This window comes from Ambystoma mexicanum, chromosome 8, assembly GCF_040938575.1.
Source record: "Ambystoma mexicanum isolate Mex_15411 chromosome 8, UKY_AmexF1_1, whole genome shotgun sequence".
NCBI classification, from domain to species: Eukaryota; Metazoa; Chordata; class Amphibia; order Caudata; family Ambystomatidae; genus Ambystoma; species Ambystoma mexicanum.
Window position 1 is genome coordinate 331105696 of NC_090929.1, and position 20423 is coordinate 331126118.

At 42.3% G+C, this 20423-nt stretch overlaps 1 protein-coding gene across 1 annotated transcript in view; it reads right to left on the reverse strand.

Moving 5' to 3' along the window:
• CCDC183 (coiled-coil domain containing 183) overlaps window positions 1-20423 on the reverse strand; it is an 893120-nt gene that overhangs the window by 125387 nt on the left and 747310 nt on the right. The window contains exon 12 of the mRNA XM_069612154.1: window positions 263-430. Within this exon, the coding sequence (XP_069468255.1) occupies window positions 263-430 (168 nt within the window). The remainder of the gene's footprint in view (window positions 1-262; window positions 431-20423) is intronic.

A 20423-nucleotide genomic window follows, 5' to 3' on the forward strand; every position in this document is an offset into this window, starting at 1 on the left:
TATGCAAACCTGACGCTCCAGATGTTTTTGCCTACTAATTCCATCAGCCCCAACCATCATATTTGGTAGTCAGGGATCATGAGAGTTGTCCGCCAAAACATGTGGCGGGCGACCGGAGGAATATCTCTGTCTTACATTATTAAACTAGGAGTCTGTTCCTGCAGCCATTAATGACACACCTTTTTGTTATGCTAAAGAAAGCTTTAACATGTCATCTTGCCCATAAGTGCAATAGGAATACATACAACCATCCTAAAGCTACCTCAGCATGTTCATCTGTAAGCCACTCTTCTTCCAGTGAGCTGGCTCCTATTTCCATCAGATAGACAAGCTTCTCCTGGCAGACATCAAGCTTCTTGTAAGACTCCTTTGGGGTCTTTCTGGCTGGTTCGGTTCCATCGAGTTCCTTTGGGGTCACAGGAGGTGCATCCTGATGGTTGGAAAAAGCTCACTGAGTCTTCAGTCTGATACATGAGCCTCCCAATTTCCGTATGCACACTAAAAGTATAGTGCAGGCAGCAATGTGCACGTTCCCCTCTCACCCCACCCACACCAGCTTCCCTCACACATAGAAGAGGAATGGGCACAGCACACCCAATACCAGAGGCAGATTCACCTGCACAGTTAGAACATGTACAATATGGCAACAACATAGTACTCTTTGCTCACACATGCAGATCAGGACATGCTTACTCTAACATGAAATCCTTTTGGAGTACAGATATCATAGGCAAATTGCAGTATACGTGTCCGGTTTTGGCCCATGGTTTGATTCAGTGCTGGCCTTCACCTATATAAGCAGATGGATGTCATTATTGACCTCCTGTCAGCTAACGAGAATACTTGACAGCAGTCAATAACTGCTAGTATTGAATGCATTCCAAACATACTGGCTTCAGAAGCAGTCAGAGAAACCGCAGAAAGCATTTCTCTGCAATCAAGGACAGGAAATGCCATTTCATAGCAAGATGTCTTTAAAATCTTTGGAAGGATCTATTTTCACTGTCTCTTCAAAATGGCAGTCAACGTCCTATGTAACAGAACAATGCTAAAATATAGTAATATGCTTTAATTTTAACGGAGAAAAACTGTACTTTTACACTACACCTAATGCATGCTCATGTTAAAACAGTTCGTTTAACCAACTTTATAATTCTTAAGGAAACCTTAATATTTCAATACTACAGTTTTAAACCGCATTTAATTTACTAGCACATTGTGTCTATTGTACTTGCTATTAAAATAACATTTCCTATTCACCACCACAACTCCACAATATATACTGCTATTACCACGACGTGCTAATAGCCTTTTAAATCTGGGGAGGGGTCATTGTCGCTTTGCCTTGGGCCTTAACTTGGTGCAGGTCATTATCCTGAGATAATGACCTCTTATTTGATCTACAGGGCTACAGAGAATCTCGCACCCACAAGTTCCAGTGCATTTATTCAGAAAACCAAGTATTGTCTATTTTCTGCAGTGATTCAAGGATGTTCCAGTTCTGTGGGAAACACATTCTTTGCTTTTTATTTCATATTTGATGTAATTCCCAATAATTTAACATTTCCTCAAAATGGTACTGAATCCTCAAATCAGCGTTGTTTCAGGCATATTCAAGAACACATTCATTTTACTAATTTCAGATAAACAGGGGGGCCTCGCCAAACTAGGAGCAGGGTGCAGTGACTGACTGCCTAACTCCTCAGATGTCTGCCTCATCCTTTGGAGGTTTTTCCCCACTCCTCTTGCTCAGCATGGGCTTTTCTTCTGTAAGAAGACCCATCTGTTCAGATGGTTTGTCGCCAGGGACCTTGGGCCTTTCGATTTACCACCTTGTGTAGGGTCATTGCTAGTTTTCTTTCTAGCTGCTTCCATGGACTTTTTTGACTTAACTTTGTATTAAATTCCGGTTTTTGTCTATGGCATCTGCTTGATTTTACTCTATTCTGTCTGGTGTCGACATGCCTCTTTGAGGCGAAATTAGTGCTCTTCAAAGCAATAAACCAAACTAAACCTGCAGGCCCAACCCATTAGGCAGCATTTTCCTCTTCCCCTATTTACTCCAATTTCACTTAATTTTGGGTTTGAAGACGCTGATAATTTATGCCAGGCACATTGTGCAGAGGAGATTGTATCAATTTGAACCAACGCTATCCGCAAGGTATGCAACCTATAGTTCTAATCTAGTGAGTACTATCGCCTCTACGGATTCCTTATTTTTTAAAGTTTTCCCCAGGAATGCCTGGCAATTTAAGAAGATGGGGAATTGAATGCACCAGGAGAATAACATAGGTATGCTGTACTATGGATCTCCCAGACAGAGCTTCAGCCCTAGCATCAAAGACTAAACAGTAGTTTTTCACAAACGTATGCTGAGTCGACAAAGACGTTGCACTGCAAATCTGTGGAACTGACACCTTTCAGAGAAAGGCAGTGGTAGCTGCACATCCCCAAGTAGAATGAGCCACAATCTCGTGTAGTTATTTTTTTTACACTCGTCCTCATATCAAAGCTCAATGCATACAACAATCCATCTGGACATGGTGTGTTTGTTCACAGCCACCTCTCTAGATGCATGACCAAAAGCCACAAACATGGGACTGTTCATTTTGTACACATCTGATCTAATAAAACATGTGGCTCAGAGACCCTCTATGGTGTGGTCTGTGTAACCACTCTTCCTTATTGGAAGGATGCAGCTGGGGAAAGAAAGAAGGACTGGTTGAATTGGAGTTCGCTAATCACTTTAAGTCGAAAAGATGGATACACTCAAAGTGTCACCTTGTCCTTTGTAAATACTATGTAAGGCCTGTCAAGTGACAGAGCCTGGAACTAGTTGACTCTGGCTGATGTTATGGCCACCAAAAAGGCCATTTTCAGAGTCTGAAACTTGGAGCTGTGCATCATCTCAAAAAGTAGGATCATCAGCCTTTCAAATTCAGGTCCCACTGCACTTGTAATTACAGTAGGGGTCTCGAAAAATGAATCCTGTTCAGCCCCCTGCCTGAACATGGATAAAGCAGTCAGGTATCCTCTGACCATGGAAACATGCAACTTGTCCTTCACTAGAGAAAGTGAAAAATCCAGCACGATAGCCATCACTGAACAGAATTGGCTGATCTGCTGAAGATCACACCATCTGCAAAAAAACAGTCCTCTGCAGTAGTTCAACTTTCCTGTGCTTGAACCTCGAACCTCACGTGTTAAAAGCAAAGTATGAAAGTGTAGGCTGCACAGGTGCGGAGATGATACATTTTGCCCACATCCTGAGTAAGCAGGTTTGGGAACACAAGCATCCTCAAGCATTCTCTCTGACTCCAATTGTGCTGCCCTACATACCTCACCCTAAATGACCATCTCAGGGCCACATGGAGCATCATCCTAATGTATTGTATGAACTTCATGAGAACCAATTGCAGCAGGGGAACTAGAGGGCATGCATACATTAGCCTGACCACACCTCCCATCCTGGGAATTTCTCTGGAGCAGAATGGCAGGCATTTCTGATTGGTATAGGTCACAAAAAGACCCGCCTGTGGATGTCGCACTTCTCAAAAGCATGGCCCCCTACATTCGGACATAAAGACAATTTGCGAGGCACCAGATACAGCCTAATGAGTGTGTCCACACTCACATTGCTCACCCCTACCAGATGGAAAGCCTGTACTGAAGTTCCTGTGGTGATCAGTCACATCCAGGGTGTACGAGCTTCCCTGCACAGTTTAGGGAGTCCACAACAAACACTTGTATTGCAGGTGTGTTTTCTGTTAGGGTCGTCCCTCTTTTTTTTCTTTAAACATCAAACAGCTTTCAAGGGAAGGCACACTGCTCTCATCTCAAAGTGAAATGAAGGCTTCCCTTTCTCCCTGATGACTTCTCTACTAGCAAGTTGTTGAGATGCACACTGCAACATGTCAAGGATGCACCCATGGTGACCTGCTCCTAAAAGACTGGGGATATCAAAAGACTTGCCCACCATTATGTTCTCCTCTTTGTCCCATCATCTCTAATCCTGAGCTAATGTAATGCTCAGTGGCCCATCAGCTGGGACAATCTAAACCTCTGCTCCCACTGTAAAATGTTCATGCAAAGCCTACCGTTTGGAACCAGAAGAATACAGGAGCTCCATCGAGTCAAGCAGTCTCAAGACCATCTGGGATACAAGCATGACCGCCCTATCCCCACGTGCAGATGGACACTGGAAAACATAACCCTGACTACCTAAAACCACTTGAAAGATGAGAATGCCTTCATTTGTTTTATGTCTAGTACTGCATCTATGACGTGTAGCCACATGATTGGAAGGGTGACCTCTTTACCTTTAGAGAAACCGCAGTTTGTGCAACAGGCATATGATCTTCAGAAGTGCTCATCCCACCCCAACACTTACTTGACGACTTCACCAATGAATCCTCGAGGAAAGGGTATGCTTGGTCACCTGCCAGACACAAGTTGGCACCAAGGAGGCTGCTATGCAATCCATCACTTTGGTGAAGTCTCTCTTAGCTGATGTTGGTTTGAAGAGCAAGACTTTGATTTGCCAATGCCGCTCCACGTTGATGAATCACAGCGGCCCGCTGGTAATATCAACATATAAAAATGAGCATTCTGGAGGACCAGAGACAGCATTCACTCACTACCTGGCAGACAAGAGTCTCCATCTTATCTTTTTGCATACATATTTTTGGGCTTCTTAGATCTAGAACTGGCCTTGATATTCCCAGTTCCTATTTCGGCATTAGAAAATATCTCTAGTAAAGCAGATAAGGAGCTCTTTTTCTGCACCTTTTCTATGGTTCCTTTACGTACCATTTGCTCCACCTCTAGGAGAATCTCTGTCCAGTACAGATTCTGTTGGTGCTGTTGTGGTAGGCAATCTGGAGGAAATGCCAGGAAAAGAAGACTTTAATCCCTTTCTGCAATATGCTGGACACACTGGTCTATGGTCACATTTCTCCACTGTCCAAAAAATCCTGCAGTCTGCCACCCACTGATGTTTCATGTCTTGAGGACACATTAAAGTAGCTTTTCCAAGGTAGCTTTCCCTAGAGAATCAGCACTGGGTAGCAGTCTCTGCTGCCAAATGAAGGCATTGCCTCTCTATTGTTAAGGATTTCAATCAGGCGACACACACCTTAGTCTCGGCCTAGTATGCAGCGCGCAATTGAAATGCTTATGTTTTATGTTAGATTCAATATTGAGATGGTACACCACTCATATCACACCCCCATTTCAAATACCCTGGGTCACAATGGACCATGAACCAGGCTGGTTGGTAAAATATAATGTTTATTTATTTATTTTGAATTCAAAAGAACACAATTTTAAATATGGAGCAGCAATCACCAATGGGGTGATTAGAACAATAGGAATGTAAGCAATGCACTTAGTTTAACCTTCAATTGACACATCTACAAAACACCAGGAAATAGGAGTACTTTTGAGTTTAGGAAAGATAGTACTAAAGTTAGAATGTACCCCTGCAATGTTCCCTCAACCCACAAATAATCAATTTTCAATGGATAAACATAAACAGCAGAATTGAAATCGGACCTTCCCTCCCCAAATAAGAGAGCAAAACGGATTTGAAACCGTGGCAATGCCAAAAATGACACTCGGAAATGGATGTATAAACTACTGAATGTGTGTAAAAACCTTGAAACAAATATTATTCCTCACTACAGCAACAATGTACAAGTATTAACAATCACAGGCAATGGATAACCAAGAGCATACAGTCGAAATTGAGAGGCAGGTTTAAAACAGATTGCAGCAAATGACCCGTTGGAAATTTAGCAAACTTTGCAATTCCCACCTGAAATTACCCATACGGTTTTTAATAAAAACGGGTGAAATACACTGATTTAGAGAGTTTGTGTTGGGGTGTAGCTATAGATCATAGCTACAATATGGAAGTGAAATTAGGTCTCTAGCTAGTAAATTGAGTGAGTTATGCAAGATCTAGAAAGGTGCGTTTCGAGTAAACTAGAGCGTTGAAAAAGGAAAGGAAATCAGTTTTGACAAGAACAGGTTTACTCTACACTAGAGCATTCAGGCTAGGCTACCAAAGAGGGACACAGTAAGCTCCAGGGTTGATTCGCAAATTCAACCCTAGCACCTCAGCGCCCGCCCTGGCAGAACCAGTCCGATCACTCGAAATAGGATTAAAAGTTTAGGATTTACAAGACAAATTATTAGAGAGATGGCGCTAGCACTTGAAAACAATGGCAGGGTGGCAAGAATGATTTTGACAGTTTGAGCAAGGTATCAGGATAAGGATAGGGTGACTTAGAGAGTGGCATGGGAACAAAGACAAGATAGGCTATGGGTTTAGGTGGGGTGGCAATTGATACAGTCCACTTTTTAGTTTTTGGATTTTGGACAGTCAGCGTTCTGGTCACCACACGGATCTGGTCTAACAAAGGACAGTCGGACAAAATCAGCGGGACTGGATCAGCTGGGCAGGGACTGGATACCAAAAGATAGTTCTTCTGGACTGGCAGTTCTGGTCACTGGATAATACAAGTCATCAGGGTAGCAGGATGGCAGCAACATGCAGTGAGTGGTGGCAAGCCAAGCCAAGCTGGATCAGGATGCCAAAATACCACCGTTTTCTCCTTGTTAATGGGAGATTTAGTGGGTTATTATATTGGAGGCCTTACTGGGAATGGGATCAGTACTGCTTGGGTTTTGCAGTGGACCCTGGGGTAGGATCAGCAATGCTTGGCCTTGTAGTTGGAGTCTGAATCTGAAAGATGATGGGTACAGGAACGCAGCACAGGAAATCAGGAAGAGTGTGTGTCTAGAGTCTTGTCAGGGACCCTTATTTATAATGCCTAGTGACATCATCCAAGTATGTGACTGGGGCAGGCTAAACACACCCCTAACAAAGGGATTGGACAAGGGTGCTAGTCTTCACCTCACTCTCAGTTGGTTGGATTTCTAAGGGAATGATGTCAGGTTTATGAGGTGAGTTTTACAATGTCCAAAAACTCCCACATTTACTTTACTTAAAATCCGATTTTGCCAAAAGCATACATTTATACACTTGTAATCTCTTGGCAAACTATACACACAGGTTACATATTATGTGCAGCACAGATCAGTCCAATCCTCTCGTCTGTGGGACCTTGTTTTGCCTTTCTGATACATTTTGGTAATTTTAAACATGAAAGATTTGGGCTAAAATTCCATAACTTTGTACACAGATGCGCATTATCCCCATGGATGTATGTACACAATTTTATGTTTGAAACATTAATACTTTTCTTGGAATCTGTCATATTTTGTAACTTCTGTTCCCCATGCAGCAATGAGTTCTACCAAGTTAGAAAAGAAAGCCCATAAATTAGATTTGAAACTGCTAACTTTTTACATTTGTACTAATTCTTGCTGCACAGAGAGAAAGTCTTTAAAGTTTATTTCCGAAATAGTCTTTGGCACCAAAATTTGGGTCATTTTTTTCTTTAACTTCAACTGCAACCAACTGTCATTTCCTTCAAGGCAAAGTGGGGGTTTCAAGTTTAATTGCATGTGAAACGTGCTGACTTCACCATCCTCCTGGCCACTGAATCTACAATGCCCAGGTCTGCCTAAAGGATGTGCTTTCATGCCTCAAAGCTTTCTGAGAACACCTGGCTAATTGCCTTGTGACTCTCAAGGGATATATGATCAGTGGCCTTTTAAACCGCCTGTTACAAGGCGTACTGATATTGCCACAAATACCTTGCCACATTCACCATCCCAAATGTCATTGAGCCCAAGGTAAACACCTGCTTGTCCATGGCATCTATCTCTTTGATTGTCAGGACTGTTTGAAACATTAATACTTTTAATACTTTTAATACATTAATACTTTTCTTGGAATCTGTCATATTTTGTAACTTCTGTTCCCCATGCAGCAATGAGTTCTACCAAGTTAGAAAAGAAAGCCCATAAATTAGATTTGAAACTGCTAACTTTTTACATTTGTACTAATTCTTGCTGCACAGAGAGAAAGTCTTTAAAGTTTATTTCCGAAATAGTCTTTGGCACCAAAATTTGGGTCATTTTTTTCTTTAACTTCAACTGCAACCAACTGTCATTTCCTTCAAGGCAAAGTGGGGGTTTCAAGTTTAATTGAAGGTTATATTGCTCCTTCACACTTGACAGGTGAGTGTCCGAGGACTGCTATTGTCCCAGCCTGGAGCACAGGCGAATGTCTGACGAGCGTGTGAACTTTCTTTGTCCTGTCTCATTCAAAGTTTTTCAAGCTGGCAATTTTCACTTACGTGTCCTGGATTTATGGTGTATCTCCCTTCCTTGGGGAAGTTTCATGGCTGGCAACTGGAATGACTGTTTTTTCTGAAATCTAGCCCATGTGTTTTAAAGGGTGACAATGTTTCATTTTGAAGAGGAATTTTGGGTTTTGCAGCAATGGCAGGCTTTCCTTTTCACTTGATTCCATTTATAGGTTTCAGAATGCACTGGCATACTTTTTCAGTGTGCCCCCTTGTTCAGTTTTCCCTTTAGTTGCTAGGCAGGATGGTGTAGTTTTTTGCAGCCAAAACACAGTTTTGAGGTCCTGGTGTACACAGGCGCCAGCGCAGCCAGGTTGCTGTTTCCTGCGCAAATGCAGCTTAGTGATGTGGGGCAATGCTGTTGAGTGGGTCAATATATCCCACACTATGGCAGCCATTTGCTTAAACACCACTTCTGAGGTGTGACTGTCACTGGCCTATACTGCTCAGCCCTAAAATAAAATTGCCTTTGGGGTGGCAGACTCAAAAACATGGTTATCTGTCTTAACTCCTTACATTTCTTTAAAGGTGTGGTCAACTTTGTCCCAAAAAATCGTGTTCCCTTAGAAGGGCATTTCTATAATGTTTGCTTGGAAATCTGTCAAAATACAGAAAACCTAAGCAGGCCATGGCATGTGAAACGTGCTGACTTCACCATCCTCCTGGCCACTGAATCTACAATGCCCAGGTCTGCCTAAAGGATGTGCTTTCATGCCTCAAAGCTTTCTGAGAACACCTGGCTAATTGCCTTGTGACTCTCAAGGGATATATGATCAGTGGCCTTTTAAACCGCCTGTTACAAGGCGTACTGATATTGCCACAAATACCTTGCCACATTCACCATCCCAAATGTCATTGAGCCCAAGGTAAACACCTGCTTGTCCATGGCATCTATCTCTTTGATTGTCAGGACTGTCAGGTATGTGGGCACACATGGCATCTATCTCTTTGATTGTCAGGACTGTTTGAAACATTAATACTTTTAATACTTTTAATACATTAATACTTTTCTTGGAATCTGTCATATTTTGTAACTTCTGTTCCCCATGCAGCAATGAGTTCTACCAAGTTAGAAAAGAAAGCCCATAAATTAGATTTGAAACTGCTAACTTTTTACGTTTGTACTAATTCTTGCTGCACAGAGAGAAAGTCTTTAAAGTTTATTTCCGAAATAGTCTTTGGCACCAACATTTGGGTCATTTTTTTCTTTAACTTCAACTGCAACCAACTGTCATTTCCTTCAAGGCAAAGTGGGGGTTTCAAGTTTAATTGAAGGTTATATTGCTCCTTCACACTTGACAGGTGAGTGTCCGAGGACTGCTATTGTCCCAGCCTGGAGCACAGGCGAATGTCTGACGAGCGTGTGAACTTTCTTTGTCCTGTCTCATTCAAAGTTTTTCAAGCTGGCAATTTTCACTTACGTGTCCTGGATTTATGGTGTATCTCCCTTCCTTGGGGAAGTTTCATGGCTGGCAACTGGAATGACTGTTTTTTCTGAAATCTAGCCCATGTGTTTTAAAGGGTGACAATGTTTCATTTTGAAGAGGAATTTTGGGTTTTGCAGCAATGGCAGGCTTTCCTTTTCACTTGATTCCATTTATAGGTTTCAGAATGCACTGGCATACTTTTTCAGTGTGCCCCCTTGTTCAGTTTTCCCTTTAGTTGCTAGGCAGGATGGTGTAGTTTTTTGCAGCCAAAACACAGTTTTGAGGTCCTGGTGTACACAGGCGCCAGCGCAGCCAGGTTGCTGTTTCCTGCGCAAATGCAGCTTAGTGATGTGGGGCAATGCCATTGAGTGGGTCAATATATCCCACACTATGGCAGCCATTTGCTTAAACACCACTTCTGAGGTGTGACTGTCACTGGCCTATACTGCTCAGCCCTAAAATAAAATTGCCTTTGGGGTGGCAGACTCAAAAACATGGTTATCTGTCTTAACTCCTTACATTTCTTTAAAGGTGTGGTCAACTTTGTCCCAAAAAATCGTGTTCCCTTAGAAGGGCATTTCTATAATGTTTGCTTGGAAATCTGTCAAAATACAGAAAACCTAAGCAGGCCATGGCATGTGAAACGTGCTGACTTCACCATCCTCCTGGCCACTGAATCTACAATGCCCAGGTCTGCCTAAAGGATGTGCTTTCATGCCTCAAAGCTTTCTGAGAACACCTGGCTAATTGCCTTGTGACTCTCAAGGGATATATGATCAGTGGCCTTTTAAACCGCCTGTTACAAGGCGTACTGATATTGCCACAAATACCTTGCCACATTCACCATCCCAAATGTCATTGAGCCCAAGGTAAACACCTGCTTGTCCATGGCATCTATCTCTTTGATTGTCAGGACTGTCAGGTATGTGGGCACACATGGCATCTATCTCTTTGATTGTCAGGACTGTTTGAAACATTAATACTTTTAATACTTTTAATACATTAATACTTTTCTTGGAATCTGTCATATTTTGTAACTTCTGTTCCCCATGCAGCAATGAGTTCTACCAAGTTAGAAAAGAAAGCCCATAAATTAGATTTGAAACTGCTAACTTTTTACGTTTGTACTAATTCTTGCTGCACAGAGAGAAAGTCTTTAAAGTTTATTTCCGAAATAGTCTTTGGCACCAACATTTGGGTCATTTTTTTCTTTAACTTCAACTGCAACCAACTGTCATTTCCTTCAAGGCAAAGTGGGGGTTTCAAGTTTAATTGAAGGTTATATTGCTCCTTCACACTTGACAGGTGAGTGTCCGAGGACTGCTATTGTCCCAGCCTGGAGCACAGGCGAATGTCTGACGAGCGTGTGAACTTTCTTTGTCCTGTCTCATTCAAAGTTTTTCAAGCTGGCAATTTTCACTTACGTGTCCTGGATTTATGGTGTATCTCCCTTCCTTGGGGAAGTTTCATGGCTGGCAACTGGAATGACTGTTTTTTCTGAAATCTAGCCCATGTGTTTTAAAGGGTGACAATGTTTCATTTTGAAGAGGAATTTTGGGTTTTGCAGCAATGGCAGGCTTTCCTTTTCACTTGATTCCATTTATAGGTTTCAGAATGCACTGGCATACTTTTTCAGTGTGCCCCCTTGTTCAGTTTTCCCTTTAGTTGCTAGGCAGGATGGTGTAGTTTTTTGCAGCCAAAACACAGTTTTGAGGTCCTGGTGTACACAGGCGCCAGCGCAGCCAGGTTGCTGTTTCCTGCGCAAATGCAGCTTAGTGATGTGGGGCAATGCTGTTGAGTGGGTCAATATATCCCACACTATGGCAGCCATTTGCTTAAACACCACTTCTGAGGTGTGACTGTCACTGGCCTATACTGCTCAGCCCTAAAATAAAATTGCCTTTGGGGTGGCAGACTCAAAAACATGGTTATCTGTCTTAACTCCTTACATTTCTTTAAAGGTGTGGTCAACTTTGTCCCAAAAAATCGTGTTCCCTTAGAAGGGCATTTCTATAATGTTTGCTTGGAAATCTGTCAAAATACAGAAAACCTAAGCAGGCCATGGCATGTGAAACGTGCTGACTTCACCATCCTCCTGGCCACTGAATCTACAATGCCCAGGTCTGCCTAAAGGATGTGCTTTCATGCCTCAAAGCTTTCTGAGAACACCTGGCTAATTGCCTTGTGACTCTCAAGGGATATATGATCAGTGGCCTTTTAAACCGCCTGTTACAAGGCGTACTGATATTGCCACAAATACCTTGCCACATTCACCATCCCAAATGTCATTGAGCCCAAGGTAAACACCTGCTTGTCCATGGCATCTATCTCTTTGATTGTCAGGACTGTCAGGTATGTGGGCACACATGGCATCTATCTCTTTGATTGTCAGGACTGTTTGAAACATTAATACTTTTAATACTTTTAATACATTAATACTTTTCTTGGAATCTGTCATATTTTGTAACTTCTGTTCCCCATGCAGCAATGAGTTCTACCAAGTTAGAAAAGAAAGCCCATAAATTAGATTTGAAACTGCTAACTTTTTACGTTTGTACTAATTCTTGCTGCACAGAGAGAAAGTCTTTAAAGTTTATTTCCGAAATAGTCTTTGGCACCAACATTTGGGTCATTTTTTTCTTTAACTTCAACTGCAACCAACTGTCATTTCCTTCAAGGCAAAGTGGGGGTTTCAAGTTTAATTGAAGGTTATATTGCTCCTTCACACTTGACAGGTGAGTGTCCGAGGACTGCTATTGTCCCAGCCTGGAGCACAGGCGAATGTCTGACGAGCGTGTGAACTTTCTTTGTCCTGTCTCATTCAAAGTTTTTCAAGCTGGCAATTTTCACTTACGTGTCCTGGATTTATGGTGTATCTCCCTTCCTTGGGGAAGTTTCATGGCTGGCAACTGGAATGACTGTTTTTTCTGAAATCTAGCCCATGTGTTTTAAAGGGTGACAATGTTTCATTTTGAAGAGGAATTTTGGGTTTTGCAGCAATGGCAGGCTTTCCTTTTCACTTGATTCCATTTATAGGTTTCAGAATGCACTGGCATACTTTTTCAGTGTGCCCCCTTGTTCAGTTTTCCCTTTAGTTGCTAGGCAGGATGGTGTAGTTTTTTGCAGCCAAAACACAGTTTTGAGGTCCTGGTGTACACAGGCGCCAGCGCAGCCAGGTTGCTGTTTCCTGCGCAAATGCAGCTTAGTGATGTGGGGCAATGCCATTGAGTGGGTCAATATATCCCACACTATGGCAGCCATTTGCTTAAACACCACTTCTGAGGTGTGACTGTCACTGGCCTATACTGCTCAGCCCTAAAATAAAATTGCCTTTGGGGTGGCAGACTCAAAAACATGGTTATCTGTCTTAACTCCTTACATTTCTTTAAAGGTGTGGTCAACTTTGTCCCAAAAAATCGTGTTCCCTTAGAAGGGCATTTCTATAATGTTTGCTTGGAAATCTGTCAAAATACAGAAAACCTAAGCAGGCCATGGCATGTGAAACGTGCTGACTTCACCATCCTCCTGGCCACTGAATCTACAATGCCCAGGTCTGCCTAAAGGATGTGCTTTCATGCCTCAAAGCTTTCTGAGAACACCTGGCTAATTGCCTTGTGACTCTCAAGGGATATATGATCAGTGGCCTTTTAAACCGCCTGTTACAGGGCGTACTGATATTGCCACAAATACCTTGCCACATTCACCATCCCAAATGTCATTGAGCCCAAGGTAAACACCTGCTTGTCCATGGCATCTATCTCTTTGATTGTCAGGACTGTCAGGTATGTGGGCACACATGGCATCTATCTCTTTGATTGTCAGGACTGTTTGAAACATTAATACTTTTAATACTTTTAATACATTAATACTTTTCTTGGAATCTGTCATATTTTGTAACTTCTGTTCCCCATGCAGCAATGAGTTCTACCAAGTTAGAAAAGAAAGCCCATAAATTAGATTTGAAACTGCTAACTTTTTACATTTGTACTAATTCTTGCTGCACAGAGAGAAAGTCTTTAAAGTTTATTTCCGAAATAGTCTTTGGCACCAAAATTTGGGTCATTTTTTTCTTTAACTTCAACTGCAACCAACTGTCATTTCCTTCAAGGCAAAGTGGGGGTTTCAAGTTTAATTGAAGGTTATATTGCTCCTTCACACTTGACAGGTGAGTGTCCGCGGACTGCTATTGTCCCAGCCTGGAGCACAGGCGAATGTCTGACGAGCGTGTGAACTTTCTTTGTCCTGTCTCATTCAAAGTTTTTCAAGCTGGCAATTTTCACTTACGTGTCCTGGATTTATGGTGTATCTCCCTTCCTTGGGGAAGTTTCATGGCTGGCAACTGGAATGACTGTTTTTTCTGAAATCTAGCCCATGTGTTTTAAAGGGTGACAATGTTTCATTTTGAAGAGGAATTTTGGGTTTTGCAGCAATGGCAGGCTTTCCTTTTCACTTGATTCCATTTATAGGTTTCAGAATGCACTGGCATACTTTTTCAGTGTGCCCCCTTGTTCAGTTTTCCCTTTAGTTGCTAGGCAGGATGGTGTAGTTTTTTGCAGCCAAAACACAGTTTTGAGGTCCTGGTGTACACAGGCGCCAGCGCAGCCAGGTTGCTGTTTCCTGCGCAAATGCAGCTTAGTGATGTGGGGCAATGCCATTGAGTGGGTCAATATATCCCACACTATGGCAGCCATTTGCTTAAACACCACTTCTGAGGTGTGACTGTCACTGGCCTATACTGCTCAGCCCTAAAATAAAATTGCCTTTGGGGTGGCAGACTCAAAAACATGGTTATCTGTCTTAACTCCTTACATTTCTTTAAAGGTGTGGTCAACTTTGTCCCAAAAAATCGTGTTCCCTTAGAAGGGCATTTCTATAATGTTTGCTTGGAAATCTGTCAAAATACAGAAAACCTAAGCAGGCCATGGCATGTGAAACGTGCTGACTTCACCATCCTCCTGGCCACTGAATCTACAATGCCCAGGTCTGCCTAAAGGATGTGCTTTCATGCCTCAAAGCTTTCTGAGAACACCTGGCTAATTGCCTTGTGACTCTCAAGGGATATATGATCAGTGGCCTTTTAAACCGCCTGTTACAGGGCGTACTGATATTGCCACAAATACCTTGCCACATTCACCATCCCAAATGTCATTGAGCCCAAGGTAAACACCTGCTTGTCCATGGCATCTATCTCTTTGATTGTCAGGACTGTCAGGTATGTGGGCACACATGGCATCTATCTCTTTGATTGTCAGGACTGTTTGAAACATTAATACTTTTAATACTTTTAATACATTAATACTTTTCTTGGAATCTGTCATATTTTGTAACTTCTGTTCCCCATGCAGCAATGAGTTCTACCAAGTTAGAAAAGAAAGCCCATAAATTAGATTTGAAACTGCTAACTTTTTACATTTGTACTAATTCTTGCTGCACAGAGAGAAAGTCTTTAAAGTTTATTTCCGAAATAGTCTTTGGCACCAAAATTTGGGTCATTTTTTTCTTTAACTTCAACTGCAACCAACTGTCATTTCCTTCAAGGCAAAGTGGGGGTTTCAAGTTTAATTGAAGGTTATATTGCTCCTTCACACTTGACAGGTGAGTGTCCGCGGACTGCTATTGTCCCAGCCTGGAGCACAGGCGAATGTCTGACGAGCGTGTGAACTTTCTTTGTCCTGTCTCATTCAAAGTTTTTCAAGCTGGCAATTTTCACTTACGTGTCCTGGATTTATGGTGTATCTCCCTTCCTTGGGGAAGTTTCATGGCTGGCAACTGGAATGACTGTTTTTTCTGAAATCTAGCCCATGTGTTTTAAAGGGTGACAATGTTTCATTTTGAAGAGGAATTTTGGGTTTTGCAGCAATGGCAGGCTTTCCTTTTCACTTGATTCCATTTATAGGTTTCAGAATGCACTGGCATACTTTTTCAGTGTGCCCCCTTGTTCAGTTTTCCCTTTAGTTGCTAGGCAGGATGGTGTAGTTTTTTGCAGCCAAAACACAGTTTTGAGGTCCTGGTGTACACAGGCGCCAGCGCAGCCAGGTTGCTGTTTCCTGCCCAAATGCAGCTTAGTGATGTGGGGCAATGCCGTTGAGTGGGTCAATATATCCCACACTATTGCAGCCATTTGCTTAAACACCACTTCTGAGGTGTGACTGTCACTGGCCTATACTGCTCAGCCCTAAAATAAAATTGCCTTTGGGGTGGCAGACTCAAAAACATGGTTATCTGTCTTAACTCCTTACATTTCTTTAAAGGTGTGGTCAACTTTGTCCCAAAAAATCGTGTTCCCTTAGAAGGGCATTTCTATAATGTTTGCTTGGAAATCTGTCAAAATACAGAAAACCTAAGCAGGCCATGGCATGTGAAACGTGCTGACTTCACCATCCTCCTGGCCACTGAATCTACAATGCCCAGGTCTGCCTAAAGGATGTGCTTTCATGCCTCAAAGCTTTCTGAGAACACCTGGCTAATTGCCTTGTGACTCTCAAGGGATATATGATCAGTGGCCTTTTAAACCGCCTGTTACAAGGCGTACTGATATTGCCACAAATACCTTGCCACATTCACCATCCCAAATGTCATTGAGCCCAAGGTAAACACCTGCTTGTCCATGGCATCTATCTCTTTGATTGTCAGGACTGTCAGGTATGTGGGCACACATGGCATCTATCTCTTTGATTGTCAGGACTGTTTGAAACATTAATACTTTTAATACTTTTAATACATTAATACTTTTCTTGGAATCTGTCATATTTTGTAACTTCTGTTCCCCATGCAGCAATGAGTTCTACCAAGTTAGAAAAGAAAGCCCATAAATTAGATTTGAAACTGCTAACTTTTTACGTTTGTACTAATTCTTGCTGCACAGAGAGAAAGTCTTTAAAGTTTATTTCCGAAATAGTCTTTGGCACCAACATTTGGGTCATTTTTTTCTTTAACTTCAACTGCAACCAACTGTCATTTCCTTCAAGGCAAAGTGGGGGTTTCAAGTTTAATTGAAGGTTATATTGCTCCTTCACACTTGACAGGTGAGTGTCCGAGGACTGCTATTGTCCCAGCCTGGAGCACAGGCGAATGTCTGACGAGCGTGTGAACTTTCTTTGTCCTGTCTCATTCAAAGTTTTTCAAGCTGGCAATTTTCACTTACGTGTCCTGGATTTATGGTGTATCTCCCTTCCTTGGGGAAGTTTCATGGCTGGCAACTGGAATGACTGTTTTTTCTGAAATCTAGCCCATGTGTTTTAAAGGGTGACAATGTTTCATTTTGAAGAGGAATTTTGGGTTTTGCAGCAATGGCAGGCTTTCCTTTTCACTTGATTCCATTTATAGGTTTCAGAATGCACTGGCATACTTTTTCAGTGTGCCCCCTTGTTCAGTTTTCCCTTTAGTTGCTAGGCAGGATGGTGTAGTTTTTTGCAGCCAAAACACAGTTTTGAGGTCCTGGTGTACACAGGCGCCAGCGCAGCCAGGTTGCTGTTTCCTGCGCAAATGCAGCTTAGTGATGTGGGGCAATGCCATTGAGTGGGTCAATATATCCCACACTATGGCAGCCATTTGCTTAAACACCACTTCTGAGGTGTGACTGTCACTGGCCTATACTGCTCAGCCCTAAAATAAAATTGCCTTTGGGGTGGCAGACTCAAAAACATGGTTATCTGTCTTAACTCCTTACATTTCTTTAAAGGTGTGGTCAACTTTGTCCCAAAAAATCGTGTTCCCTTAGAAGGGCATTTCTATAATGTTTGCTTGGAAATCTGTCAAAATACAGAAAACCTAAGCAGGCCATGGCATGTGAAACGTGCTGACTTCACCATCCTCCTGGCCACTGAATCTACAATGCCCAGGTCTGCCTAAAGGATGTGCTTTCATGCCTCAAAGCTTTCTGAGAACACCTGGCTAATTGCCTTGTGACTCTCAAGGGATATATGATCAGTGGCCTTTTAAACCGCCTGTTACAGGGCGTACTGATATTGCCACAAATACCTTGCCACATTCACCATCCCAAATGTCATTGAGCCCAAGGTAAACACCTGCTTGTCCATGGCATCTATCTCTTTGATTGTCAGGACTGTCAGGTATGTGGGCACACATGGCATCTATCTCTTTGATTGTCAGGACTGTTTGAAACATTAATACTTTTAATACTTTTAATACATTAATACTTTTCTTGGAATCTGTCATATTTTGTAACTTCTGTTCCCCATGCAGCAATGAGTTCTACCAAGTTAGAAAAGAAAGCCCATAAATTAGATTTGAAACTGCTAACTTTTTACATTTGTACTAATTCTTGCTGCACAGAGAGAAAGTCTTTAAAGTTTATTTCCGAAATAGTCTTTGGCACCAAAATTTGGGTCATTTTTTTCTTTAACTTCAACTGCAACCAACTGTCATTTCCTTCAAGGCAAAGTGGGGGTTTCAAGTTTAATTGAAGGTTATATTGCTCCTTCACACTTGACAGGTGAGTGTCCGCGGACTGCTATTGTCCCAGCCTGGAGCACAGGCGAATGTCTGACGAGCGTGTGAACTTTCTTTGTCCTGTCTCATTCAAAGTTTTTCAAGCTGGCAATTTTCACTTACGTGTCCTGGATTTATGGTGTATCTCCCTTCCTTGGGGAAGTTTCATGGCTGGCAACTGGAATGACTGTTTTTTCTGAAATCTAGCCCATGTGTTTTAAAGGGTGACAATGTTTCATTTTGAAGAGGAATTTTGGGTTTTGCAGCAATGGCAGGCTTTCCTTTTCACTTGATTCCATTTATAGGTTTCAGAATGCACTGGCATACTTTTTCAGTGTGCCCCCTTGTTCAGTTTTCCCTTTAGTTGCTAGGCAGGATGGTGTAGTTTTTTGCAGCCAAAACACAGTTTTGAGGTCCTGGTGTACACAGGCGCCAGCGCAGCCAGGTTGCTGTTTCCTGCGCAAATGCAGCTTAGTGATGTGGGGCAATGCCATTGAGTGGGTCAATATATCCCACACTATGGCAGCCATTTGCTTAAACACCACTTCTGAGGTGTGACTGTCACTGGCCTATACTGCTCAGCCCTAAAATAAAATTGCCTTTGGGGTGGCAGACTCAAAAACATGGTTATCTGTCTTAACTCCTTACATTTCTTTAAAGGTGTGGTCAACTTTGTCCCAAAAAATCGTGTTCCCTTAGAAGGGCATTTCTATAATGTTTGCTTGGAAATCTGTCAAAATACAGAAAACCTAAGCAGGCCATGGCATGTGAAACGTGCTGACTTCACCATCCTCCTGGCCACTGAATCTACAATGCCCAGGTCTGCCTAAAGGATGTGCTTTCATGCCTCAAAGCTTTCTGAGAACACCTGGCTAATTGCCTTGTGACTCTCAAGGGATATATGATCAGTGGCCTTTTAAACCGCCTGTTACAGGGCGTACTGATATTGCCACAAATACCTTGCCACATTCACCATCCCAAATGTCATTGAGCCCAAGGTAAACACCTGCTTGTCCATGGCATCTATCTCTTTGATTGTCAGGACTGTCAGGTATGTGGGCACACATGGCATCTATCTCTTTGATTGTCAGGACTGTTTGAAACATTAATACTTTTAATACTTTTAATACATTAATACTTTTCTTGGAATCTGTCATATTTTGTAACTTCTGTTCCCCATGCAGCAATGAGTTCTACCAAGTTAGAAAAGAAAGCCCATAAATTAGATTTGAAACTGCTAACTTTTTACATTTGTACTAATTCTTGCTGCACAGAGAGAAAGTCTTTAAAGTTTATTTCCGAAATAGTCTTTGGCACCAAAATTTGGGTCATTTTTTTCTTTAACTTCAACTGCAACCAACTGTCATTTCCTTCAAGGCAAAGTGGGGGTTTCAAGTTTAATTGAAGGTTATATTGCTCCTTCACACTTGACAGGTGAGTGTCCGCGGACTGCTATTGTCCCAGCCTGGAGCACAGGCGAATGTCTGACGAGCGTGTGAACTTTCTTTGTCCTGTCTCATTCAAAGTTTTTCAAGCTGGCAATTTTCACTTACGTGTCCTGGATTTATGGTGTATCTCCCTTCCTTGGGGAAGTTTCATGGCTGGCAACTGGAATGACTGTTTTTTCTGAAATCTAGCCCATGTGTTTTAAAGGGTGACAATGTTTCATTTTGAAGAGGAATTTTGGGTTTTGCAGCAATGGCAGGCTTTCCTTTTCACTTGATTCCATTTATAGGTTTCAGAATGCACTGGCATACTTTTTCAGTGTGCCCCCTTGTTCAGTTTTCCCTTTAGTTGCTAGGCAGGATGGTGTAGTTTTTTGCAGCCAAAACACAGTTTTGAGGTCCTGGTGTACACAGGCGCCAGCGCAGCCAGGTTGCTGTTTCCTGCCCAAATGCAGCTTAGTGATGTGGGGCAATGCCGTTGAGTGGGTCAATATATCCCACACTATTGCAGCCATTTGCTTAAACACCACTTCTGAGGTGTGACTGTCACTGGCCTATACTGCTCAGCCCTAAAATAAAATTGCCTTTGGGGTGGCAGACTCAAAAACATGGTTATCTGTCTTAACTCCTTACATTTCTTTAAAGGTGTGGTCAACTTTGTCCAAAAAAATCGTGTTCCCTTAGAAGGGCATTTCTATAATGTTTGCTTGGAAATCTGTCAAAATACAGAAAACCTAAGCAGGCCATGGCATGTGAAACGTGCTGACTTCACCATCCTCCTGGCCACTGAATCTACAATGCCCAGGTCTGCCTAAAGGATG